The sequence below is a fragment of the Anguilla rostrata genome, chromosome 17 (assembly GCF_018555375.3).
Source record: "Anguilla rostrata isolate EN2019 chromosome 17, ASM1855537v3, whole genome shotgun sequence".
NCBI classification, from domain to species: domain Eukaryota; kingdom Metazoa; phylum Chordata; class Actinopteri; order Anguilliformes; family Anguillidae; genus Anguilla; species Anguilla rostrata.
In genome coordinates this window covers 25,703,905-25,731,181 of record NC_057949.1, presented here as the reverse complement: position 1 = coordinate 25,731,181, position 27,277 = coordinate 25,703,905, and the positions used below count along the sequence as shown (strand labels likewise).

At 44.7% G+C, this 27,277-nt stretch overlaps 1 protein-coding gene across 7 annotated transcripts in view; it reads right to left on the bottom strand.

Moving 5' to 3' along the window:
* Window positions 1-605: 605 nt before the first annotated feature.
* Window positions 606-27,277, bottom strand: part of LOC135242884 (hemicentin-1-like) — a 43,675-nt gene continuing 17,003 nt past the window's right edge. The window contains exons 8-21 of one of the 7 annotated variants that reach the window (XM_064314169.1): window positions 21,723-21,953; window positions 21,288-21,515; window positions 20,298-20,582; window positions 16,876-17,181; window positions 16,448-16,672; window positions 14,773-15,042; window positions 14,189-14,518; window positions 13,755-13,985; window positions 11,894-12,124; window positions 11,006-11,248; window positions 4,185-4,454; window positions 3,595-3,924; window positions 2,889-3,149; window positions 606-2,657 (exon numbers count right to left, since the gene is read on the bottom strand). In XM_064314169.1, coding sequence (XP_064170239.1) covers window positions 2,545-2,657; window positions 2,889-3,149; window positions 3,595-3,924; window positions 4,185-4,454; window positions 11,006-11,248; window positions 11,894-12,124; window positions 13,755-13,985; window positions 14,189-14,518; window positions 14,773-15,042; window positions 16,448-16,672; window positions 16,876-17,181; window positions 20,298-20,582; window positions 21,288-21,515; window positions 21,723-21,953 — 3,554 coding nt within the window. In that variant the 3' untranslated portion in view covers window positions 606-2,544. Of the gene's footprint in view, window positions 2,658-2,888; window positions 3,150-3,594; window positions 3,925-4,184; window positions 4,455-9,683; window positions 10,842-11,005; window positions 11,249-11,893; window positions 12,125-13,754; window positions 13,986-14,188; window positions 14,519-14,772; window positions 15,043-16,447; window positions 16,673-16,875; window positions 17,182-20,297; window positions 20,583-21,287; window positions 21,516-21,722; window positions 21,954-22,118; window positions 22,449-27,277 lie in introns of those variants that run through there. The other 6 variants (XR_010326498.1, XR_010326495.1, XR_010326497.1 and 3 more) reach the window with 6 other exon arrangements.

Here is a 27,277-nt window from a genome sequence, read left to right as displayed (position 1 = left end):
TTCCAAGGAAGTTGAATTTCAGAATCGTATAAATCGACAGAGAATAATGTGAAAACTGAGTTATTACTATAAATATCATAATATTTAGGCCAATAGCCCCTGCTTCTGTTTTGTGTGACAGTATCCATGATACAAGTTTTCTTGGTTGTATTTGACAAAGATGACCTGATCTGGCACTCATTTCATGGATTTTTCTTTTGTTTTTGGAAGATAAGAAATAATGTTTCCTTGGCAAATTCTTTAATTTGTATTACACCTAATCTTAGTCCCCCCGCACACGCTGCTCCTTGTTGGGCATAGCCCCCCCCCCAGTCAACCCACAGATACCATGGCCCAGCAGGTGCAGAAGTGTAAACGTTCAATTTATACAACCCAGCCTTCCTGTGCAGGCCGCTGACTGCATCTATCTAAGTCATGATGTGATGAACTTTGACCTCTAACCTGGTCACTGATTTCATTCACCTGGTTACGTTTGAGAAGCAGAGATAATATGTTTTAACAGCTTCTACCTGAAAACAGCAGAATGAACTTGCTCAGTACACCAAACACTTTTGAAATCATGACAGGGAACATCAGGGCCAGTTTTAAAAAAGAGAGAATGCGTGTTTGAACCATTTTTATTTTATTTTATTTGCAGACAAATGCATACTTGGGCATGATGTACACATACAAACAGTTACAAACAGTTAATAGTACCTGAAAGTATTCATTAAAACTGTTTTACAATATTGGAAATCGCACACATAAAAACATAAAGTAAAGCACTAATTATTGCATGTGGTTCAGTCAAACAATTATATCAGTGACCCCTGAACATTATCAATGACTAGGGCCACCAGGTTGTCTCAAGCATGTGACCTGCAGGGATTTAAACTTGTATTTCAAAGAGGCTATTGCGCCCTCTAGCTGGCGGAGGACTGAAGACAAACAGGTGGCCCTATCAATGACGGCGTTCCACCAGCCAGGACAATGCTGATATGTCCATTTCTGTGACATCACTGCACGTTTACAGTTTTCATGATGACAGCTGTAACAAGTCAGCTTCTTAGCCTGCCATTCATCCATTGCATTATTTGCGTAAGCTGCTTTGTTGCTGCTTCTGTTTGCGTTAATCAGAACAACCTACAGGGTCCAAGTCAAACTACGCTGTCGTTCGCTGCACTTGGAACTGTACTTCCCTCTAGGGTTTTCAACACACTTGTTCCCGGTTTTGGTTATACACTTTTTTGTACGTCGCTCTGGATAAGAGCGTCTGCCAAATGCCTGTAGTGTAATGTAATGTAATATATATGAAAATAATGAAATGGACACAGCTACTAGCCACCACTGTCAGCAAAATGCATAAACATTGCACAGGAGATATTTGGTAGAGTGCACTTTGGAAATCACACTCCAAACACGCCGTTTACCTTGTCGAGAAGCAGCCTGAAAGACTGCAAGTTCATAAAACGGCAATTTGTGAAGGTCAGCAAACAAACTTTCTGTTAAAAACAACTGAAAACAAATTCAAGCATGCATGCAGTAGACACATGTAACACATGTGCAGGGACATCTGAATCCACAGCCAAGGTTGGAATTGCAGCAGACTTTTTTTTCCGAAAACCTCTCCACTATAGATGGAAGGCCGTATTAGCACCTACCCTTCCCCAAGTAAGGGAAAATTCTGAAAAGATAGAACTGCAAGCCTTCATTCACTTTCCAGCAACAAAGATTTGTTGCTGGATTTGTCCAGGACTAGCTGAGTGCCCAAGCCAGTGAACTAATCAGTTTTGCTGTTTGATCCTGCGTCAGGATTACGCATTTTCCAACCAGGGCTGTACTACCTCTAAATCGGTTTTTCACACAGTCCAGTTAGGGCACTTGTCTGTCCAACCAGAGCAGTGTACCATGCAAAAGGGACAATGTACCGAGGTATGTTGAGGTAAATCCAACGTAATGTAATGTATGTTTTAAATAAACTATAAATTGCAAGCAAATTATGTCAGTTATAACAGTGCATGTTCATGTACACCTCCGCCCCCCCCCCCCCAAACTCCCTGCCCTACCCACCAGCTGCATGATTCCCCAAGGCACTCTTTGGTGAAAGCCCCATGCATCTTAAGACCCCTTCCCACAGTCATCCTGTATAATTATGCCCCTCCCCCTTATTCTCTGCCTACCCTGTACCATTATGCCCCCCCCCCAGCTCTCTCTCCACACAGAACCCTGAATATTTAAGAATGCCCCACTTTCAAAGTGACTTCAGAGGCTTCATAAAACCAAAAATGGGCGGAGCCACTTGTTCAGCTGCACATGAATTTGACCCAATCGTTGTGTTTGTGTGGGAGAGTGGCCCTTTCGTTCAAACAAATCATATACAGTGTTTACTGGTCGCTGTCGTTTTCCCCATCATGAGTACTCAGACTAGCATCACTACAGATTCCCCAAGGCACTTTCAGTCATGATCATAATATTTTTTAAAAAAAATTGAATCCCACATGTAGCCATTCTCTCTCACAAGAGGAAGTCCCACCTTCTGGGCTTTGAGTGACACTTCCTGTGTGCTCAGATGATGGAATTCGCACCATCCCTTGATTTGTAGTAGAGGTAGCCAAGGATAAGGAACACGGCCACGGCCAGGCCTATGCCAATCACCGTCCACAGCACAGTCTGGTCACCTGGGGGGAGATCGATGGGGTTAATCCAGGTGTATCTGTCTGAAAGTGTGCAAGACAATGTGTGGGAGTGTATACATACTGAGTGAGTGAGTGTGTGTGTGTGTGTGTGTGTGTGTTAAAGAGAGGACAAGAATATGACAGGGGGTCTGTACAATGTGTGACAAGTGTGTATGTGTGTGTGTGTATGTGTGTGTGTCAGAGAGAGGCAGCCAGGCAAATTTGACCTCCTACCTTGGGGGACGACTTTGACAGTGAAGTTCTTGCTCTGCTGTCCTAGTTGGTTGGAGGCAGTGCAGGTGTAGACGTGGGTACCGGGGGTCAGAGAGGTGCTGGTGATTTGTATCTCACTCGTCTTCTCTTCTTCGTCGAGAGGAGGGGACCAGGAGTACGCAGGAAGGGGGTTCCCCTGGGCGGAGCAACTTAACAGGACCCCTTCCCCCTCCGTCACCTCCAAGGTCTCATCATCAACATCATCACTGAAGAAGGGGGAGTCTGAGGGGTGATACAGAGACCATTGGATCCCTCTTATCAGTCACAACAACCCTTATTTTCACAGATACAGGTGAATCAATTAAGCTCTCCTTTAACTAATTAATCCTGTATTTCTGGTGAGACGTGTGAAAGTGCAGACCAACTGTCAACCTCATGTACAAATTCCCCCACGTAGTCTGGGGTATGACCTGCCATGACACGTGCTGTACTGTGGTCACTTTTCTGTCAGTTAACCTCTCTGCTTTTCCAATGCCTGATTTTTTTTTTTTAAGTACATACATTAGGTATACTGTTTTGAAAAAATTCGGTATTTATCCCGAAGAAAAATATAAGCTAATATGCATGGCTCACACTAATTCCATACGCATCAGGGATTTTAATGACATAAACCACTGTGATAGACTAATTGTGATGTTGATGGTACAGACAGTGCTGATAGACTCACAGTGCACGATCATGTTGAAGGGATCAGAGTTAGTTGAAGGCGGGGGTTGTGGTCTTTCAGGTCCCAGTTCCAGCTCTGCCACACAGCTGTACTGTGCTCCATCATCAGCGCTGGTGGGTGTGATCAGGAGGGTAGAGGAAACATTCACTGGAGTCTTAGTGAGAGCATCATAGGAAGTTTGATTCTCTAATGTTTCCCCTTTGTACCACTTCACAGCGAGGTACTGAACAGGAGCGATGTTCTGGACCTCACACTGCAGCTGGTACTGTTCCCCCTCCAGCATTGGGCCTGTGTGGTTCACAGCACTGATGGAGACCATGTCTGAAGGCTCTGTAGAGAAGATTTTTTCAGAAAATAATTTGTAATTATAATTATGTTATTTAAAATGAGTTCAGATATCTAAGGTAGTCTATGAGAGTTATCACATTGAGTTATGTTTCTTTAGCAACAGACAAAAGCAGTCTTCACCATGAAGGCCGACCGCTACCTCACCTGAGACCAACACAGGAAACTAAAGCCTCTTTAGCCTCACATTAAACGAGATATAATGGGACTCTATACTCTACTATGCGGAGGAGAGGAGAACTTACTGTACACTGTAATGTTGAGCATTTTGTCACACTGAAAAGGTTCTGCATTGATTAGAAAGTTCCCGAAGCATCTAGGTCTTATCTCCCAGTCTGTCAGGGTCTCCAAACTCCAGGTGAGAAGCTTTACTTTAGGGTCTGTTACCATGTCAACAGATCCCTCTGAAGCCTCCCAGCCGATTCCATCATGATCTCCTGGAACAGTGCAGTTCACCGATACTGGATCTCCATATCTCACCACCACTGTGGAAGGCTCCATTTTGAGTGGGCATTCTGAAACTGAAAAAGAGAGACATTAAAGCTGTACATACACCACATGGCCAAAAGTATGTGGACACCTGAACATCACACCCATATGTGCTTGTTGAACATCTCATTCCAAAACCATGGGCATTAATATGGAATTGGTCCCCCCCTTTGCCGCTATGACAGCCTCCACTCTTCTGGGAAGGCTTTCCACAATATCTCGGAACATGTGGGGATTCGCTTCCATTCAGCCACAAGAGCATTAGTGAGGTCGGGCACTATGGCTTGGCTTGCAGTCGGCGTTCCAATTCATCCTAAAGGTGTTCACTGGGGTTAAGGTCGGGGCTCTGTACAGATCAGTCAAGTTCTTCCACACCAAACTTGGCAAACCATTTCTTTATGGACCGTGCTTTGTTCACGGGGGCATTCTCATGCTGAAACAGGAAAGGGTCTTCCCCAAACTGCCACCACAAAGTTACATTACATTACATTACAGGCATTTAGTATACGCTCTTATCCAGAGCGACTTACACAACTTTTTACATAGCATTTTATATTGTATCCATTTATACAGCTGGATATATACTGAAGCAATGCAGGTTAAGTACCTTGCTCAAGGGTACAACGGCAGTGTCCTTACCTGGGAATCGAACCTGCGACCTTTTGGTTACAAGCCCAGTTCCTTACCCACTGTGCTACACTCCCACTCCCACTCCCGTTGGAAGCACACAATTCTCTAGAATGTCATTGTACGCCGTAGCATTAAGATTTCCCTTTATTAGAACTAAGGGGCCTAGCCCAAACCATGAAAAACAGCCCCTCTACCAAACTTTACAGTTGGCACTATGCATTTGAGCAGGTAGCATTGTCCTGGCATTTGCCAAACCCAGATTCGTCCATCAGACTGCCAGATAGAGAAGCGTGATTCATCACTCCAGAGAACGCCAGAACTTTTATGGGGGAGGGGCGGTTCACAGTTTCAAGGCCTCATAACCCCTCTTCAGGTGCCCTCCAGATTTTGGCCCTTGGTTCTCTCCTTGTCCCTAGTAATACTCAAGTCTCTTGGTTCCGTTGTTTCCTCCCATAATATTATTACTGCTATAGTGAAGATGCAGCTTTTCTCCTTCTCTCCCTTGGTTACACTGATCTCAGTACACATCTCAGCCTGGCTACAAGGCATCTCGAGCTGGATAGCCCACCCCCCCCCCCCCCACCCCCCCCCCCCCCTCATTTGACCTTTCACTTACCTTCCGTAAAAACAAAAAGCCAATCTCTTCATCTGCAAGGAATTTTTGGGTGGTACTGGAGAACAAAATCTCCCTCACCAGAACATCACAGCAGTATGTGGGGCATGCAGATGCTTTACATCAACTGGAGTATCTGCCCCTTCCTCACCTGTCATTTTGTTTGGAAGCCAAGTGCCAAGCTAATGGAAAACTTTTCAAGAACAGTGGAGAAGAACCCTATCCTTATGGAGCCTATACAGTAGTACTAGGTCAGAATAGTGTTCACTGTGTGAACTGTGTTCTTGGCTAGAAATAGCTGTACAAAATAAGTATTGTACCTTACTGAACCTGTGGCTAGCAGTTGTCTATGACCATGAAATGCACTTTTTTGTACGTCGCTTTGGATAAAAGCGTCTGCCAAATGAATGTAATGTAATGTAATGTAATATTTTGTAAAAAGCACTCCCTACAGGCCATATTGCAAAGTAACACTGCACGGCTGTATATTCTCATCCACAGTATGGCTATCTATCATCCCCTGAATTATTATTGCAATTGATGAAAATGTGTGGCCATGCACATATTTTGGGCCTGATCAGCCATCATTGCTGAATTTAAATTACAGCCCTGTGCTGTCTTTTGACATATCAAAATTTCCTTTGATATTTTGCACAGCAATGTGCTGTAGATCACGTATGCCAAATTTGGCGAGAATCGAGCAGACACTGCGAAAGTATGAAAACGATTGTTCTGCAAAAATTCACTAGACGACTGGACTCATTTTTTAAATGGTGTCCATTGTGTGGGAGTCATGCATAATAAAACTGGTAGCCAAGAAGAAGCCTAGCAAAAAACAATAGGGGTTCTATGCACCCTTGGTGCCTGGCCCCCTAAAACAATTGATAAAATGGGAATAAAACCTTAGCACTTTGGCCTAGAGAGCTGCCTATTTCAGGACGTGTCAGTTGAAGTGAGTCAATACGTTGGTACCTACCACTGATTCTTAAGTGGACACACACTGTTGGTAGCAAAAACAAACCGTGATCCGACAGTGTTGTCCTCCTAAACCACAGGCTACAGAGAAAAACCAACCAATGATTTTTAAAATTCCTTGTGTGTTCTTTAGCAAATATACAAAAAAAGGAATGTTGTTTACGTAGTTAATTACTTACCATGAAGAACGCCTGACTTTACATTCTGGACAGATGTGACTGCTAAGCAAATCCATCGCCGTTTCCATCGCAGCACTTTTGACATAGTCAATATCTGCAGCACTGTCCCTTAATAACATTTCTCCTTCCCTACCTATTTCTCCTTGAAGAGTGCCTGACCCACAAGGCTAGAAATGTGTGTGCCACAGCGACACAATTATATTGAGAAATACCATCGTTGGGGGAAAAAAAGCAGCTGTAACTGTAACTACAGCTGTAACTGCATTTTGTATCTGGGCCATGGCAGCCACTTGCTAGCTGCCACAACCCACAAATCGGATCCCCAGGCCCTGTAGCCACACCCACCCCTCCCCAAACAGAAGAGAGAGCCACACCCTAAAACATCCCAAACACATTTTAGAGTAACAAATACAGGTAAAGGTGTACAAATTGGACAATTTGTGCATAAGGACAGAGATTTCCAGTGCATCATAGATGTACGTCAGCGTGGTTAATTTATAATATTTTTTAAACGTACAAATCCTGCATATAGTACACCTTTTTTTAAAGTGACATTTGAAAATGGACAATTGCTAAATGTGCAAAAACTGAGCAGGATTATAGAATGTACAACATTCTACAAATGACACCCCATAAAGCAGAGGGACACAATCAATACAGTACAGTTAAATGCGCATGGTATCATTTACACCACAAAACCCCACTGTACGTGCGCTATGAGCGAACTCGATACAGTGCTATAGAATTCTCACTCGACTACTCTCCGTGCACGCAGGGGGTTGGCATTTACTCATGTGAAATCTAATCTAAAAAGAAATCTCCTCTCGCCACCCACCCCCACTACTGTAAAATAAGAGTCACGCAGTTTAATTCAAATTTATGAATAAGAACACGCGCGGAATAAATGTATTCTGACCGGAAATAACCTCCGAGCAAAACGAATGGTTCTGGAGTAGTCCATTTTTTCAAGGGTAGTCTCATAGCAGCTGCCGTTGCCAGATTACTGAGATACACAACAGGTCCTTAAAAGGCTTTTACGTCTCTATTGAATAAATACCATGTCCATTGCATTCCTGGCTTCATCTCGTCCATAAGGATGTACAACAATACTACGCGCACACACACACGCACACGCACACACACACACCACCCCCCCCCCCCCCCCACCCACCCACCCACTCACCCACTCCCAGTAGACACGGCGTGTTTGCTAGAAGGTTAACGGAACAAAATGCATCTCACAGCAACAAAGACGAGTGGTTCTGGTTATCCTTACCTGTATAAGCCACACAGTAGCCTACAATGAGCAGCCTAAACAGTCCCCCGTCCATGTCAGTGTTCTTTTCGGTGTCGCGCAGCGCGCTACCTGTATTCTCAATGTAGCTTTAGAATTCTCCTTTTTAAGAGAGCGAAAGTAGCCTGCGTTTAAACCCCTCCCATCTTCTCTAGAGGTTTCCAATGGCACCCACTCTTACTGTACAAGCGGAAATCCTTCTTCAGATATAATCATCAATCGTTACCGTAGAGAATGGATGGGTAACTAATGAGCGTGTCTTTACACTTTGGACTCGATACAAAAGATCCCCGATCCCTTTCCTCACGTCCCTCATCAACAATTGCGAGTGAAAATGGACTGATGCACTGCAGGCTCCTCTTTTAAACAGTTTCAAAACCCTTTTTAACTATTGGCACAGTGTCTTAAAATTAGGAATTGTTTGACTGTTATTTATTTTCTATATTTAGACTTTTAAGATGCTTTCGTTGCTAGTTTTCTTTTATTATTGTAATGCCCATGCAATTCAGTGTACCTCTGCCGTGTGGGTAATAATAAACTTGAACTTGAACTTTAAACTGGCACGATGAAAATTTTAATGAAAGGGGAGTGTAATAAAACGGAAACAGCATCTATACAGCTGAGAGATATACTTTGGCTTCACGTTTGCTTTATAAGCGGTCTGATCGGATCAATGCATGAAACAGAAACATATTTATCCAACGCGTCAAAAGCATGGGTGTGTAACTTTCTTCGATCAACCACGCGGCTTTTTTGGGCCTGTCCGAGTGAGATGCGCGCAGTGACAGAAATTAAAGGAATTATTTGATGAAAACTCTCCGTATATTTCGTGAAACGGAGAAGCCTAAGACAACGGGTGTTTTATAACACGCACAGCCAGCATGGGGCGACATTGTGTTGTACTGCAGCTGTCACCCGACAGATGGCGCGTGTGTACTTCTAGCCATTATACAGCGCCCGGTCCTTGAAGTCCGGAAAACGGCCATTTCCCAAGCTGTCGCGTGAACACGCTCAGTTGAGGCAACGTTTTAAAACTTTAAAATATAATGTTGCCCTTAACAAAAAAAGACACGTCGATTTATAGTATTACCATGAAGCGAGACGCTCTGAAAAAGACTAAGCTGACGTGACTAGAGTCGATACTGTAACGGAGTCTTGTTTAAAAAAAGCCTGACGATATTCATGTGTGCACACGGAGCAGAGTGATGTCACCATCCCGCTGCAGGACTAGGGTGGGGGTGGGGGTGGGGGCACGCGGGACTTTTACAGGGGGTTTTCTGACCTTACAGAAAAAACAAAAAACAGTGAGACAAAGTGATCTGACTCTTACATTCACCGGAAAGTGACTGTGTGATTAAGTCCAAAGGCATGAACTAGAGAAGATTGGAATTTACTACTCACTACAGCATAAATATAGATATACATTCAACATGTAAATAACAATGCATACATGACCCTGGATAATAAATCTGTCAGAAAAATTAAAACACTGTACAACAATTCTCATTAGATAACGCACGCATTATAACCGGTTTTCTAAATAAAAGCATAATACAATAAATCCTTGATCTTTAGATTCTGTTTAATAAACTGATAAACAAGAATTTTTCCAAGTATTTTCACAGTGCATCTGAGCCTGAAATCTGAACATCATTCTCATCAACATTGCATCTATACAGCTTAAAATCAGCATATAGAAACTGTTAGGACAGTTGAGACATGGAATCATGTGCATCTGCAACTGCATGCACGCATACACACAAGCAAACACACAAGCACTCACACATGCACACACATTCTCACACACAGTTCTGTGTCCATTTCAATGCATTACTCAGACATGGCCAGATGCAGTCAAAGGGACTCATGAGAATCCAGCATTTTTCAAGGATCCACCTGACGTTCACTGCAGGATCCACCTGACGTTCACTGCAGGATCCACCTGACGTTCACTGCAGGATCCACCTGACGTTCACTGCAGGATCCACCTGACGTTCACTGCAGGATCCTCACTGCTGGATCTGCAACACGTTCACTGCAGGATCCACCTCATGTTCACTGCAAGATCCACCTCACGTTCACTGCTGGATCCTCACTGCTGGATCTGCAACACGTTCACTGCTGGATCCACCTCACGTTCACTGCAGGATCCTTAAATGTAATTACAGGGTCATTTAACAAGCAAACCAGATGACAGGTTGGATCCAGTCATAGGAAGACACTGTTTGAAAGGGCTGAAATTGTCCCACGGTCCTACGATCTCAGAGGGCTCTGTTAGGAGAGGACTAAAATGATACGTTGAAGTGCAACAAGTTTGCTAATGAGAGGGGGGCACGGTTATCCAGGGGGTGGTGTGATAAGACATCACCACACTCGGACAGCTCTGACTGGCCAGTAATACACAGGGATCCAATGGGGACTGATCCAATAATGGCCAGCTAATCGGAGCGGCCCGGTGATTTCCGACCAATGAGAATGCCCAGTTCTGTGACGCCCAGTTCCTATACAGGCAAGCTTGGTTTCGTCAGCTTCTTCATAGGCAGGCTGCTGTCTTTGCCATTCTGTGCCACGTGGGCATTCTGCGTACGAGGCTTCCCCAGCTTCAGGTTATACTCGCCCATCTTGGTGTTCTTGTAATAGATTAAGTAGATGAAGACGAAGGCGATGGAGATGCACACAACCGCAAGAGCGACAATCCCAGCGATTAAGGGCAGGTAGTCGACTGCGGATAAAAAAAAAACAAGACACGAGATGTCAAATAATGCAGAGGGTGGATCAAGCTTGCAACTCTAAATTCACCTCAAATTAAACTTGAGAGAGAGAGAGAGAAATAAAGACAGAGAGAGAAGTGGAGAGAGAGACAATAGACAGGGGAAAGTGTCTTACTTATGACGATGACTTTGACAGTAAAGTACTTCCTGCTCTCTCCTAAGTCGTTTTTGGCAGTGCAGGTGTAGACGTGGGTACCGGGGGGCAGAGAGGTGGAGGTAATAAAAGTTTCCTCGTTGTGAGGAGAGGACCAGGAGTACTCAGGAAGGGGCTTCCCTACGGCGGAGCAGTTTAATGCGACCTCTTGCCCCTCTGGCACCTCCAAGGTGTCATTAGTAAAACTGTAGAAGATGGGGGCGTCTGAGGGGAGAGATAGGGACCATAAGATCATGAACACCCCCATCCCCATCCCCACCCCCACCCCCCCGCTCGGATTAGACACAACAGCCTGAATTTTCAGATAACTGTGTCCTGCTCTAAACCTCACTGTGGTGTGGGGATGGCTGGTTTAAGCAGCCACACCTGCCCTGGGTCAAGCTAATTAGACCTGGCCAGTTGGATAATTGGTTAAGAATTAGATAATTGGCCAGGCTAATTGGACCCATGAACAGGAGTGGCTGCACCTGTGCGTAGTGAGGTAATCACTGCGCACAGGTTAAATCTGCCATCCCCATCCACACCAGAGAGCTCTCTGTCATGACAGGGTTTTGCATCTGCTCATTTGGCTGTACCATCTCGCCAAACCCTCGTGAATAAATCTGGACTGCTTGAACATCATCTCCCTGTGTCTCTGTGCTGGAGGGCCCCAAGGAAAGCCACTTCGGTGGCCTGTGGCAGGCGTGTTTGCCACACTCACCTTAATTTATAACTGAAGTTAAAATAAGTTACCATCATTTCACAGAAAATAGAGAGAGAGAGATGAAGAAGAACAGAAGAGAAGAATTGCTGGAAACATGGTGAAAGAGAAAGGTTGGGGTTAGGATTTTCAGTGTGATAAAAACTTACAGCCAACTGTTAAGTTGACACTGACGCTTCCAAAAGTGTTTTTTGCTGTCATGACATACAGCCCAGCATCTCTCCTGGTCAGTTGTGTGGAACTGTTGAACTCTGATTGGTCTCTGTACCATGTGACCACGGGAGAGGGGTTCCCCTCAGCTCTGCAGGAGACCAAAGTATCCAGAGATTCACCCTCCGTCAGCTTCACATAGTCTGGGCACTCTGTGATCCTGGGTTTATCTGCAAGTACAGAATTTCACAGCAAGGGAGCAATGTGAAGCCACGGAATGACTTTGCAGAGGTGTGAACTGTAATATACGTAGTGAGGTAATCACTGCGCACAGGTTAAATCTGCCATCCCCACCCACACCAGAGAGCTCTCTGTCATGACAGGGTTTTACATCTGCTCATTTGGCTGTACCATCTTGCCAAACCCTCGTGAATAAATCTGGACTGCTTGAACATCATCTCCCTGTGTCTCTGTGCTGGAGGGCCCCAAGGAAAGCCACTTCGGTGGCCTGTGGCAGGCGTGTTTGCCACAGTGGCGCCCAACGTGGGGCTTCTCCGGCACAGGAAAGAGGCACAGGAGGGCCAGCCAGGAAGCACACTGGAGGAGGGGCAGCTGAGGTTTTCCCGACAGGGCTTCGGGCGGATCCTCCAGGCCAAAAACGGGGAGCAGGAGATAACAACGGAGGGGAAGGAAGCGATCCTCAGCTGGGACGCTGAGGAGCTGGACTTGGCCGGGAAGGCGGGTCAGCTATGGGCGGCGCACAAGCAGTGGCCGCACCGTTTTTCCTCCTTTCTTGTCTGTTTGTTGTGTTAGTTCGTCGTTTTGGCCTGGTTGGTTTGCCCGGAGCCCATTAGGGGGTAAGCCTGCAGCAGCCTGCCAGCAGAGCCGACTGGCGGCCACCACAGCTACGAGGGTTCCTGGTCCCCCGCGCCGCAAGGAAGCAAGCCCACCAGCCCAGCCACCCCACCACAGCCCCTGGAGCAGCCCAGGCCCGGTGACGCCCCGCCAGCCAGCGGAGCAGCCCAGGACTTCCCGTGCTCCGGGAGGGAGGAGGAAGAGGGGCTGCCTTGTCGTCCGGGGGAGGGTCACAGCGTGTACCGGACTGTTCCGGGGCCACCCACCCTGACTCTTTAGCGGAGTGTTTTTATTTATTTATTTTTTGTTTGTCTTTTGCTTTGTTGGGAGTGCGGGGGTGGTGGGGGGTAGGCTTCGGCCAGGGATTCTCCCTGGCCTCAGTTTGGCGTTGGAGGTATGTGGTGTGGGGATGGCTGGTTTAAGCAGCCACACCTGCCCTGGGTCAAGCTAATTAGACCTGGCCAGTTGGATAATTGGTTAAGAATTAGATCATTGGCCAGGCTAATTGGACCCAGGAACAGGAGTGGCTGCACCTGTGCGTAGTGAGGTAATCCCTGCGCACAGGTTAAATCTGCCATCCCCATCCACACCAGAGAGCTCTCTGTCATGACAGGGTTTTGCATCTGCTCATTTGGCTGTACCATCTCGCCAAACCCTCGTGAATAAATCTAGACTGCTTGAACATCATCTCCCTGTGTCTCTGTGCTGGAGGGCCCCAAGGAAAGCCACTTCGATGGCCTGTGGCAGGCGTGTTTGCCACACTCACCATAATTTATAACTGAAGTTAAAATAAGTTAATCACAAGTTCATGTAGACACAACTGATAGACTCACGGTGCATAGTGATGATGAGGGGATGCACCCAGCACAGGCATAGAGCAAGGGGAGGGGGGAGAGAGAGAGAGAGAGAGAGGTGAAGAAGAAGAAGAACAGAAGAGAAGAATTGCTGGAAACATGGTAAAAGAGAAAGGTTGGGGTTAGGATTTTCAGTGTGATAAAAACTTACAGCCAACTGTGAAGTTGACACTGACGCTTCCCAAAGTGTTTTTTGCTGTCATGACATACAGCCCAGCATCTCTCCTGGTCAGTTGCGTGGAACCGTTGAACTCTGATTGGTCTCTGTACCATGTGACCACGGGAGAGGGGTTCCCCTCAGCCCTGCAGGAGACCAAAGTATCCAGAGATTCACCCTCCGTCAGCTTCACATAGTCTGGGCACTCTGTGATCCTGGGTTTATCTGCAGGTACAGAATTTCACAGCAAGGGAGCAATGTGAAGCCACGGAATGACTTTGCAGAGGTGTGAACTGTAATATACAGTGGTAGTTTTTCTATGAGAAAAATGCATAGGCACACCTTCAACACAGGAAGCCCACAGAAGACATAATTAACAGAGTCACAGTGTTGGATGCTTATGGCACAGGGACTGCTAATAGACTCACAGTGCACAGTGATGTTGAGGGGATCAGATTTAATTGAAGGCGAGGGTTGTGGTCCTTCAGGTCCCAGTTCCAGCTCTGCCACACAGCTGTACTGCACTCCATCATCAGCGCTGGTGGGTGTGATCAGGAGGGTAGAGGACACAGTCACTGGAGTCTTAGTGAGAGCATCATAGGAGGTTTGATTCTCTAATGTTTCCCCTTTGTACCACTTCACAGTGAGGTTCTGAACAGGAGCGATGTTCTGGACCTCACACTGCAGCTGGTACTGTTTCTGCTCCAGCATTGGGCCTGCGTGGTTCACAGCACTGATGGAGACACTGTCTGGAGGCTCTGCAGAGGAGATAATAATGTTTTATTCTGACTAATATTTATAATTAGGTTATTCATTACGAGTGCTGAAATCTGATTATTTGAGATGCTCAATGTCAATCCTAAAAAGAGTTTTGTCTCTTCAGCAGCAGACAGACAAAAGCAGACCTCACTATGAGGTCCTACTGCTGGCTCAACTGAGATCAACACAGGAGAAAAGCTAAAGCCTCTTCAGGCTAATGGAGGCCTAGATCATCTCTATGAGGAGAACTTACTGTACACTGTAATGTTGAGCCTTTTACCACACTGATCAGGTCCTGCTTTGGTTAGAAAGTTCCCATAGCATTTAGGTGATGTCTCCCAGTATGTCAGGGTCTCCAAACTCCAGGTGACAAACTGGACGTCTGATACCATGTCAACAGGTCCCTCTGAAGCCTCCCAGCCGATTCCGTCATGAACTCCTAAAACAGTGCAGTTCACCGATACTGGATCTCCGTATCTCACCACCACTGTGGAAGGCTCCATTTTGAGTGGGCATTCTAAAACTGAAAGAGAGAGACATTAAAGCTGTACAAAGCTGTTCAGTCTGAACAGTCTGAGTGGGCAGTCTGAAAGTGAAGTAGACACACTAAAATTAAATAGGGCTTCATTCTAGGATCAGAGATATACAATAACATTTGCAATGCATGTCATGTACTGTATGTATTGTATAAGTAATTTTGTGTGTGTGTGTGTGGAGGGGGGGGGTAAATCCCTGCTAGTAGTGTTGTAGTACTCGAGATCTGGATGGTGTTGGTCTTTTCTCAAACTCAACTGCATTTTTACTCAGTCTTGATTCATTTGATTAGGACTGGGAACTTCCCAGCAAAACCAGCTGAGACAATTAGCACACAGGAAAAAAAGCCACAAGGACTGCCTTAAAGGGGAATTTTCGCACCTACTCTGGCTTTTGTGTGCACCCCAGACAGTTTTTAGGTTGCTTGCTTCAATATTTAGATATACCCATGTAAGCAACCCCCCCCCCCCATCCAACAGAAGCCCATTCAAAATCACACCACGTTAGACTCATTGTAAACACATGTCCCTGCTTCTCATGACTGATATTGTCCTTCTAATAAATTTCGCCCTTCATTTTTCAATTAGTTATTTCATTTTAAATGTCGAACGTTAGAAACAAAGACCTATTTTTTTTAGCGCAAGTCCACAGAGTAGTTCCGTTTATCTAAATATCTAAATATTGAAGCAAGCAACCTAAAAACTGTCTGGGGTGCACACAAAAGCCCGGGTAGGTGTGAAAATGAACCCAGAAGTGTTATAAAGTGAAATTCCCCTTTAATTACAATAAACAATCGCAGAAATGAGGCTTAATGAGATGTAGGCCTACAGAGCAGTAGGGTTTTCAAACTTTGGGCCACACCCCGAGGGGTTGCCGTGGGAAGCAGACATTGATCTCAAAGCCTCACGTAAGCTGAATCTTATTTTTATAATGAGTTTTATAATGTGCCATTGAAAATAACCATAAAAATCACAAAGACAACAACAAAAAAAGACTGCTAATAGGCTACAGTATATTCCTGAAGGATGTAACATGAACAACATGCCTAACGTAATACCTAAGCATTTTTGTTAAGGAATATGAGCATGTCTACATGCTTTTGGGGTCGGTCTGGTGCGCAGTCTGCTGAAGGTGAGGCCAGCAGCTGAGAAGAGGAATGGGCCAATAACATTTCGCTAATGCTGCCAGTTGAGGGAACTGTGACTGTCCACTGGTCGAGGGGATTTCTGTCTAACAACGAATAAACGTCTCTCTAATGTAAAATCTCATCGCCAACTTATGTTATTCCTTGAAATTGAAATTAAGTACAGTAAGAACAGTAAGAATTGCTGGAAACATCACATAAAAGATAAGACAAAGGTTGGGGATAAGGTTTTCAGTGTGATAAAACTTACAGCTAACTGTGAAGTTGACGCTTCCCAAAGTGTTTTCTGCTGTCATGACATACAGCCCCTCATCGATCCAGGTCAGACTCGCGGAACTGTTGAACTCTGATTGGTTTCTGTACCATGTGACCATGGGAGGGGGATTCCCCTCAGCTTTGCAGGAGACCAAAGTATCCAGAGATTTACCCTCCGTCAGCTTCATATATTCTGGGCACTCTGTGATCCTGGGTTTATCTGCAGGTACAGAATTTCACAGCAAGGGAGCAATGTGAAGCCACGGAATGACTTTGCAGAGGTGTGAACTGTAATATACAGCGGTAGTTTTTCGATGAGAAAAACGCGTAGGCACACCTTCAACACAGGAAGCCCACAGAAGACATAATTAACAGAGTCACAGTGTTGGATGCTGATGGCACAGGCAGTGCTAATAGACTCACAGTGCACAGTGATGTTCAGGGGATCAGATTCATATGAAGGTCCCAATTCCAGCTCTGCCACACAGCTGTACTGCGCTCCATCATCAGCGCTGGTGGGTGTGATCAGGAGGGTAGAGGAAACGTTCACTGGAGTCTTAGTGAAAGCATCATAGGAGGTTTGATTCTCTGTTCCCCCTTTGTACCACTTCACAGTGAGGTTCTGAACAGGAGCGATGATCTGGACCTCACACTGCAGCCGGTACTGTTCCCCCTCCAGCATTGGGCCTGTGTGGTTCACAGCACTGATGGAGACACTGCCTGGAGGCTCTGCAGAGGACATAAGAATAATGGAGGAGGAGGATATGTGCCAATCTAACACCAAATCGCCAACTTATGTTATTCATTGAAATTGAAATTATTCGATTAACTGTCAACATAAGCAATACATGTCACAGTCAAATAGCCTACTGCACAATAACTCTAATACAGTGCCTTCGGAAAGTATTCAGACCCCTTCACTTTTTCCACATTTTGTTACGTTACAGCCTTATTACAAAATGGATTATTCTCATCAATCTACACGTAAGACCCCATAATGACAAAGAGAAAACAGATTCTTAAAATTTTTTGCAAATGTATTAAAAATAAAAAAACTGAAATATATAGCAATATATTTAGTAATAAACTAATACATTTGGAAAAAATTCTAAAACAAATTAGGCAGGGGTAGGCATCCCTGGTCCTTGAGTGCCAGTAATGTTTCTTGTTTTTGTCCCATCTCAGCTTGCTTGCAAGAGTTTGATGGATTATTAAGAGCCTGCGTCTGAATACATTACATTACATTACATTACAGGCATTTAGCAGACGCTCTTATCCAGAGCGACTTACACAACTTTTGTACATAGCACTTTACATTGTATCCATTTATACAGCTGGATATATACTGAAGCAATGCAGTTTAGTACCTTGCTCAAGGGTACAACGGCAGTGCCCTTACCCGGGAATCGAACCTGCGACCTTTCGGTTACAAGCGCAGTTCCTTACCCACTGTGCCACACTCCGTCCCTAATACATGAATACTAAAATGTACAACACAGTACACAAGATTTCAACTGTGACCATATACATGTACTCCGTAAGAGTTGATTTAACACTGAACATTTTACTGTGTAGTCAAGAGTCTGAATGCTGAAATGCTGAGTAGGCTACCTCCAGCACATGGTCACCTGTGTTCATTAACGTTAAGCCTTAATCCAATTATGCAGTATATAGGTTTGGATGGAGCAAAAACCAGGAACATCTCTGCCACTCCAGGACCAGGCTTGCCTACCCATATAAGGCACAGGTATGCCCTATGTAACGTGGTATCTATAGGCAGTCCAGTGGAAACTATAAGGAGTTTCCTATAAGGACTGTAAGGAGAGAAGCACGAAGGCCCAACAGAAACACCCCCCGCCAACCGCCCGCCCCCCCCCCCGCCCCCGCCCCCCCGCCCCCGCCCCCCCCCCCCCCCCCCCCCCCTTCCCGTTTCCCGGTATTATTCACTGGAGCACTTCTGTTATCTCACCTCCTGCTGTAGCCTGTGTCCCACCATCGGGAAACGCTAAACTAAATACGCTACAGTAAAACCCAAGACGCCAATATAACCCTGATACAAATACAAAAGTACAACAATCAAAGGGATTAAGTATAAAAACAAATAATAATAGGTGACCCAAACTGCGAACTAGATTAGTTTCTGGTTAGAGAGAGAAATCAACATTTTGACTGTTAATACCAGTCCTCTGTGTAAATAAGCCTTGTTTTTTCATTTTTCATTCTCTGTAACCAGTGCCGTTAAAATGACAAAATCAAACAAACTCCAATATTGTTGAAAATACATTCTAGGCTGCTCCTTCAAACATAGATTAGATGAGAAAGTAAGCTATGTTCACAACTAACGTTTACTATAGACACTAGCTTACTTACCGTTCTGTCCATTCGCCCACAGTCTCAAAAATACAAACATCATAGTAAATAATCGACAGTTTCTCGCTCCCATTTTCGGAGATTTGTGTTTAGCCTATCTACCCACTTCTTTTTCAGCTAAGCGACCCGTTATCTTGCGGTTGTCTACTCCAAGCTCCGCGGAAAGTGAGCCAGCTGCTATCCCGACGAACACTAGCTTAATTTCAAGGAAGTGAAACTCCCTCTTTAACTACATTCGGAAACAGCCCGCCACCAACCCACCAAGATCGCCACGATATAAAAAAGCCCCAGCTCGAGAATTGGAATTTCCAGAACTAACCCTCTCTGTGCAAAATAATTTCGCTAAAAGAAGTTACGTTTCGGGCGCCCACTCTGCAATGACTCATCTGTTGCTCTCTGTTCCAGTGGGTCAGTGGAATAGGCTACAGTTTTAACAGTTTGATAATCAGTTGTAGACTATAGCGTCTGGTGTCGTTGGCTATGCAGTAAGACGACCGTACTTTCCGCTAGGAATCTGAATGCCCCCCTTCGTTTATTTTTAAAGCAATTCCAAGTTGAAACTCCTGTCCAAGTTCAGAATGGAAGAATGAATACACTTCATTCAACCAAGCTTCGAGGGCTAGTTGATACCGTATTTATCCGTTATTTTGAGTAAGCGGCCAGAACGCATGTGGTCAGGCATTGTCTGACATAGCCTACACTGCGCTCCGATCGGCCTTTAATGTGGTGTGTGTCACTTCGGGATATGTACAGTCTGTGCAGTCGTGTAGGCTACTCGGGCTTCCAATGTTTTAAAAGCAAATCGCCGCAAGTCCGTGTAGGCACAGGAAACGAAGGACCGCTTTCCACGCAGTCGGAAATTCGCATGCCCACGCGCAGTTTACAGCGGTGGTCAGGTCACGACCGTGGAATCGGCTTGTTTTAACTCAGTCTACGTATGCGTTTTGCGTATGTATTTTAATCAATAAGCAGTTGTCACTCGTGTAAACAAGATAAATGTCACTCGCCAAAGTTCCTAACGTTTCTTAAGTAGCCTCATTTCTTGCGTATTTCCCCCAGTCTATAGGCTACTTTTCAAAGCAGCCCTATTTTTTCTGGAGAGCTGTACCTGTCATGCATTGCTTCCCTGCGCGAATATTACCGCTTTCTTTGAATTTATAGAGGTATTATTTTCTTACGCATAGGTTTACCCAAAACAAGGATATTGTATCGCTGTTGACTTGTGGCTAGGCTAGTGTTGCAAAAAAAAAAAAAAAAAATGCAAGGATGTCTTTCTTCATCAGATTAATCTGAGAAACTTGTCAGATCTGCTGCATTTGAAAAAAAAGCAAAAAAAGCAAACCATTCCTGATAAGCTCCTCTGCCAAATGCCTATATGTAAAGCCTAAATAGACCAATTTCTGTCGTGGGTCACATGCTTAAATTACCAGTTTTCTGTTGTGGTCACATGGTTAAATTGGCTGGTTTGCTCTTACTGGTTGTGGTTGTATTTTTCCCCCTGACAATCAGGCTGACAGTCTTGTTGACGTGTCCAATCCGGTTCTGGGCGTAGCAAGTATAAGAGCCATTGTTCTCCTCAGAAGCATTGAAGATGTGAAGCAGGGACACCCCATCGACGCTATTCTCCAGCACATTGGCCGCACGGGGATACGTCCAGCGGTACCTGGGTTGAGGGTCCCCATGTGAAGAACACTTCAGCACCACCGATGCCCCCAAATCCACCGCATCACTTTCAGGCTCGAAAATCTCTGATGGTGGATCTACAAAGACAAGAATTTCCCAAATATTCACTACCTGCTGTAGTCACCTCAGTAATAATATACATATAAACAATCCTATAATTAACTGCAAAGTCACCCGATAGTTAATTATGGGAAGATTGGAATGCAGAATAAAATGAGAGGAACAATGTTTGCAGAGAAGGGTGATTGATTGGGATTCCATTTCAGTGATTGGGAGTGATGTGTCAGTTGTTTGGACTCGGTGATACTGATTTGGGTTCAGCTGTAGTTATGCAAGTTAGTGGCTGATTGGGATTCAGCCTAAATGATTGGGGTACAGTACTACTAATTGGTGTTCAGTTTTAGTTATGTGGGCTTAATGCTAGTTGGTAGGAAATAATGTTAGTGGTTGGAGTGTTGTGGTTGTTAATGGATACACGCGTGACAGAAATCCGGTCTAATCGGAGGGGTTACTGCCTTTGTAAATGAAATAAAATGGATGACTGGGTTACATGATAAGAGTACTGGGGTGCTAATGTTAACAACTGGAGTAGTGTGTGGGATGAGTACAGCAAAGTGTAACAGAGTGCAGAGGTTAGTAGAGTAGAGAGTGGGATTACTGGAGTTCAATGTGGGATTATATTGTGTGAGCACAGTGTGAAGGTAGTGGAGTAGAGCTTGTGATCAAGGGAGTACAGTTACTGGAACAGAGTACGGAATTAGCAGAGTGGAATTTCGATTTACAGAGAACGTCGATGTCCATGGAGTGATTGGCCGTTCCAAAGGCGTTCCGAGCTGTGAGGATGTACTGCCCCTCATCCTCCCAGGTCATTTGAGCTGGGAGCTCCACCTCCTCGTCTTCCTTAAACCAGGTGACCTCAGGTAAAGGGAAGCCCTCTGCCCTGCACCTGAGGGCATGACGCTCATTTGCGGTCACCTCATATTTGTGACTGCAGTTAAATATGGGTCCATCTGTGTGGAGGGAGGGAGACAGAGACAGAACAAACCCAACAAACCCATGCACCCAGCACAGGCATAGAGTAAGAGGGGGGGAGGGAGAGAGAGAGAGAGCAAGAGAGAGAGAGGGGTGAAGAAGAACAGTAAGAATTGCTGGAAACATCACATAAAAGATAAAAGAGAAAGGTTGGGGTTAGGGTTTTCAGTGTGATAGAAACTTACAGCCAACTGTGAAGTTGACACTGACACTTCCCAAAGTGTTTTTTGCCATCATGACATACTGCCCAGCATCTCTCCTGGTCAGTTGTGTCGAACTGTTGAACTCTGATTGGTTTCTGTACCATGTGACCACGGGAGAGGGATTCCCCTCAGCTCTGCAGGAGACCAAAGTATCCAGAGATTCACCCTCCCTCAGCTTCACATGGTCCAGGCACTCTGTGATCCTGGGTTTATCTGCAGGTACAGAATATCACAACAAGCGAGCAATGTGGAGCTGTAACATATGGCAGTAGTTTTTCTATGAGAAAAATGCATAGGCACACCTTCAACACAGGAAGCCCAAAAAGACTGCATAATTAACAGAGCCAGTGATGATGGTTGTACTGCTAATAGACTCACGGTGCACAGGGATGTTGAGGGGATCAGATTTAGTTGAAGGCGGGGGTTGTGGTCCTTCAGGTCCCAGTTCCAGCACTGCCACACAGCTGTACTGCACTCCATCATCAGCGCTGGTGGGTGTGATCAGGAGGGTAGAGGAAACATTCACTGGAGTCTTAGTGAGAGCATCATAGGAGGTTTGATTCTCTAATGTTTCCCCTTTGTACCACTTCACAGTGAGGTACTGAACAGGAGCAATGTTCTGGACCTCACACTGCAGCTGGTACTGTTCCCCCTCCAGCATTGGGCCTGTGTGGTTCACAACACTAATGGAGACACTGTCTGAAGGCTCTGCAGAGGAGATAATAATGATTTCACCTGATAGTAATCTATAGTCATAATTAAACAATGCATGATGGGACCCAATAGACAGCTCTATTAGGAGGAGAGGAGAACTTACTGTACACTGTAATATTGAGCTTTACAGCATGCTGAAAATCAGGGGCTGGAAAGTTGGCAAAGCATTGAGGTTTTATCTCCCAGTCTGTCAGGGTCTCCAATCTCCAGGTGACAAATGTTACATCTGATACCATGCCAACAGCTCCCTCTGAAGCCTCCCAGCCGATTCCGTCATGTTTTCCAGATACGGTGCAGTTCACTGCTGCTGAACTGCCATGCCTCACCACCACTGAAGCAGGATGGATCTGAATTGAATGTGCTTCAGCACCTGCTGAAATATATAATATAGTCACGTTCCACATCTGCTGAAAAGGTGACACTATCCCCGTCCACACAGACATGACAAAAACAATTTAAATGTGGAATGACCAGATGCTAGGACTGCTCCGCTGATCTTTTTATGCTGAAGATCAGGGTGTGTGGGCTTCACAGCAAGAGAGGTTGCGGGTTCTCGACTTGGGCCTTTGTGTGTGAAGTTTTCACGTTCTCCCTGTGTCCGCATGGGTTTCCTCCAGGTACTCCAGTTTCCTCTCACAGTCGAAAGACATGCAGGTAGGTTAATTGGAGACTCTAAATTGCCCATAGGTATGTGTGTGAGTGAATGGTGTGTGCGCCCTGCGATAGATTGGTGGCCTGTCCAGGGTATATTCCTGCCTCTCACCCAATGCACGCTGGGATAGGCTCCAGCACCCCACGCGACCCTGACCAGGATAAGCGGGTATAGATAATTGATTGGACAGATGAATCGGGGTGTGAATTTGCTTTAGCAATACTGCAATGAAGCCAGAAGCAACCAGTGCTATAATGGAGGACGTCTACTTCTGATAACTGAACCACTGTGAACTTTGCGCTACCACTCAGACTCAGGCTCTTGAAAAGCCTAAAGGTATCAGTGACCTCTGCCAGTGCTCTCGAGCGTATCCGTCACCCATGCGTGGTGGATAAAAGTGCGTCCTGGGCGTGTCCTCACTACCGGCTACAGCTGAAGTCTGCTTTTCCGCCTCTGATTTCTCAGTCCAGCGCTTTTGGCGAAATCTGATATCATCGGTAATCATACTGAGAATGCCACCGTACACAAACGAGGCATTGTCTCTCTCCCTCACAGGAAAGGGAGTATAAGTTTTCCATGTTCGTGTTCTCAATGCTAAAAGAACAGTTAATTAATTTACAATCCCGCGCTGTGTTAACCTGTAGACTAAATTAACGCATGCATGGAAGCATACAGTATCAGGGATTCCTGTGCATGGATACTTCGTATTTTTTAGAAAATTAGAAAATTAATTTAGGAAAGCAGGTGGTACAAACCTTAAACATCTTAAATCTTTTTAAGTAACCGACCGCACACACCGTCAGTTAAAAATTAATACAGTAACAAATAAACAAAACCTGTGGTAGGCGATTCTCCAGATGAGGGGGGAAAAAAATGAAGTGGTCCAACAAATTCCATCTGACACAAATCAGTTTGGGAAATCGTCATACATTTTCACAATAGTTTGGAACCCTCGGTTTTACAGCTGCATTACTGTCTTGCTCCAAAGCCACGCTGTGGGTTTAATTTAGTAATTCATTAAAGGTAAGAATTAGGCTACAGCTTTGTAATCAACAACAAAAAAGTGTAAAAGACAGCCCCAAATAACTTACCGTGTACCCCAAAGAAGAGGAGTCCAAGCAAAATCCGCATTAAGGCGCCCCCACACATTTGGCTGCTGAGATTTGGAAATTCAAATGGGGGGAGAGTTTCAACTCGAATCCAACAAGACTGGAACGGACCGGCCCCGTCCTTTCATTCGTCGGTGTTAAAATGACCCTCCAGTCACGCGCCTGGTTTTGTCTTTGGAACTATCAGGTGGGAGTGGGCACGCGTTTGCTTTTTTTTGGCCCGCCTTCGCCCCTGTGAGTGCGGAGTGATGTCTAATTCTAATGAACCAAAATCTCACCGGAAGGGGGTGAACACAAAATGGATCAAGAGGGTCATGGAAGGCTGCCAGTTGTACACACGCAGGGGCGGACACCAGTTTTATGGAGAAAAATATTGCTTTATTTAACAATAGTTTAAAAACTTGCAATCAAGGGGTGGCATAAGTCAACTCATGCAAGATAAACACATTCCAGGCTATAGTTAAATATGGGTACTGTAGCTTTTTACCATAATCTACACCATGTTTCACTCTTGTAAACAGGTCTACACTTGTCACGGCAATACCAGTTCAAAAGCTGTTCCCATCACACTCCCATTAAATTAGGCCTGCTCACACTTTAAAGTCAATACAAGTTAACTGTTCACACTTCAAACCCCATTATGGCTACACCACCCATAATCACTAGTCCCATAACGCTCTAAATTACACTTTCAGTTGAAACTTTCCCCAACCTAGCAAGTACTCCCTTAATTCATTAAAATATAGACAAACAAACATACATAAAACAAACATACATGCGTTAATGAAGTTTAAAAGTTCCGGACTTCCCTCATCCGGTGGCCGTCGAGACCCGCCCCCCCGCAACTCCCACTGCCGCTTCCCGTCACTTAAATGAATCTGACCGGTGGGCTATATTTTAAATACACTCGCTTGGTTTGCAAAGTTCATGTAACCTGCAGGATTAATCGCTTCACTTGCTGTTCGGAGAAACCATTCGGAAACCAGTCTCGTTCACAAGCCCACCTCCTGTCTCTCTCCTCTCCGCACCTCTCCTTTGTCTCCCTCATAGAGTCCAAAATGCATTCGCCACCAAAACCAGCTGCTGGCAATCAACTAATTAATCAGTCCGATGTCCCAACGCAGCGTAGTGACGCACCAGATGTACGTTCACTACAAAATCTTCCTTTTCTTCTTAGGTCCATCAGCTATCCATATTCGGTGGAGAGAACCCGAATACGTGCCGCCCATAGGGAGCAGCCCTAAAACGGATTACTGGGGGTGCGTGGGGGTGTCTTAATCTGCGTTTAACGTCAGATTCCATTGCAAGGCGTACAAACATCTTGCCGAAAAAAAAATTATGCAACCATTTTCTGACTGTTTACGTTGCTGGTGATTTTAACGCAGTCGGACCACTTTAATCATTCTCACTTTAGCTTTCCCCACGACTCTCCCACCTCCCGGGGGGAAATACGGCTTCCAAGACAGTGCATAGCAACGGACATTTGACTGTTTTGAAGCATCTTTGACAAAACAATTTCTTTTTGTAATTCTTGATAGCTTATTATGAAAAATACAAACTCTCTCTACGTTTTAAGTAAAAAAAAAATACATCGATGTTTTTACGTTTTCCAAAAAAGTCTTAATTTTCCCGTTACGAATTTTGCAAAAGCAAACACACGCTTTTAACATTTATTGGAGTGCGAACCACATACAGGAGAGTCGGTGTAAATATACGTTTTTCCTGATTCACTCTGAAAATATTTTTTTTTTACTCAGAAAATATATTTATTTTACTTAATACTGCTTTGACATGTCAGCAGTCTTTACCCGTGTCAATTACGTTCATAACTTAATCGAGTTGGATACAATTTAAACCAAAGTACAAGCAGTCCTATGTTACATTCATACGGCCTTGTCGGGAATAATTGTAACAGAGGGGCGAAATAATTGTAACAGTACTAGTGCACGTACTAATGTTAGCCTAATCAAGGAAACACATTTGCAATGGTGACGTGAAACCAGCGACATTCTCAGATTACGAAGCATTGGGCTTTATTATAAATTTAAAAAAGACAGCTTCCTAATTTACCAGGCTTTTTGCGGTTTCTGAGCTCACCAGAGTTCTCTTTTTTCTTTGTGATGTTCCAAACAGTTGATTTTGGTTTACCTAAGGTTTGGCCCATGTCTGCCCCCCCTTCCTCCCTTCCTTCCTTGATTGACTTTCATTGGCACAGCTGTGGTCTTGATATTGACAGATGCCAATTACGGACCCCAGAAGACCATGCTCAGAAGGATAGAGTCAAAACTAGATACTGAAAGCTCTCTTATACCTGCACTACGAAAGCAATTGAACACAACTGACTAATCAAAAACACCTGTGACACCATTTGTCCCAAACATTATGATGCCCTGAACTGGGGGGACTATTTATAAAAAGAGCTGTAATTCCTACATGGTGAAACCAAAATGTGAAAAATACCCTTAGTTAAAAGCTGATAATGTGCACTTTAACCACGTGTGAATTGTTTGATTATAAATCTAAAACTGTGTAGTACACAGCCAAACCAATAAAAGAAAGTTTTTGTCCCAAACATTATGGAGCTCACTGTATGTGTTTACAAAGGGAGACTTTTAACACTGATTGTTTTGAAAGTAACACAAAATGTCTTGTGTCTAAAAAATGACACGTTATGTAACACATCTGCTTAGAGGTTATATTAATGTGCTTTATTACACATAGAGTGCCATTGCTCATTGTAGACAGGACATTCTGAGCCAATAAGAGGTGGAATGTGTAATTATGGCGATGTGCATTATGTTTCTGTGTGTGTGTGAGTGTGTGGGATGGGGGGGGGGGTCACTTCCATAGCTACTGCCTCACTAAAGCACACTGTGTTGTACTCATTAAAACAACATATATATATATATATATATATATATATATATACACACATGTATAAAGTAGCCTTGTGTCTTACAAACAATTCTACAGGAAAAGCAACTTTGGAAAACCCGTCAGCGGGTTGACTCGGCATTTCCATTGTTTGTGTGTTTCACCAACGGTTCACTCCCTAACGGTCC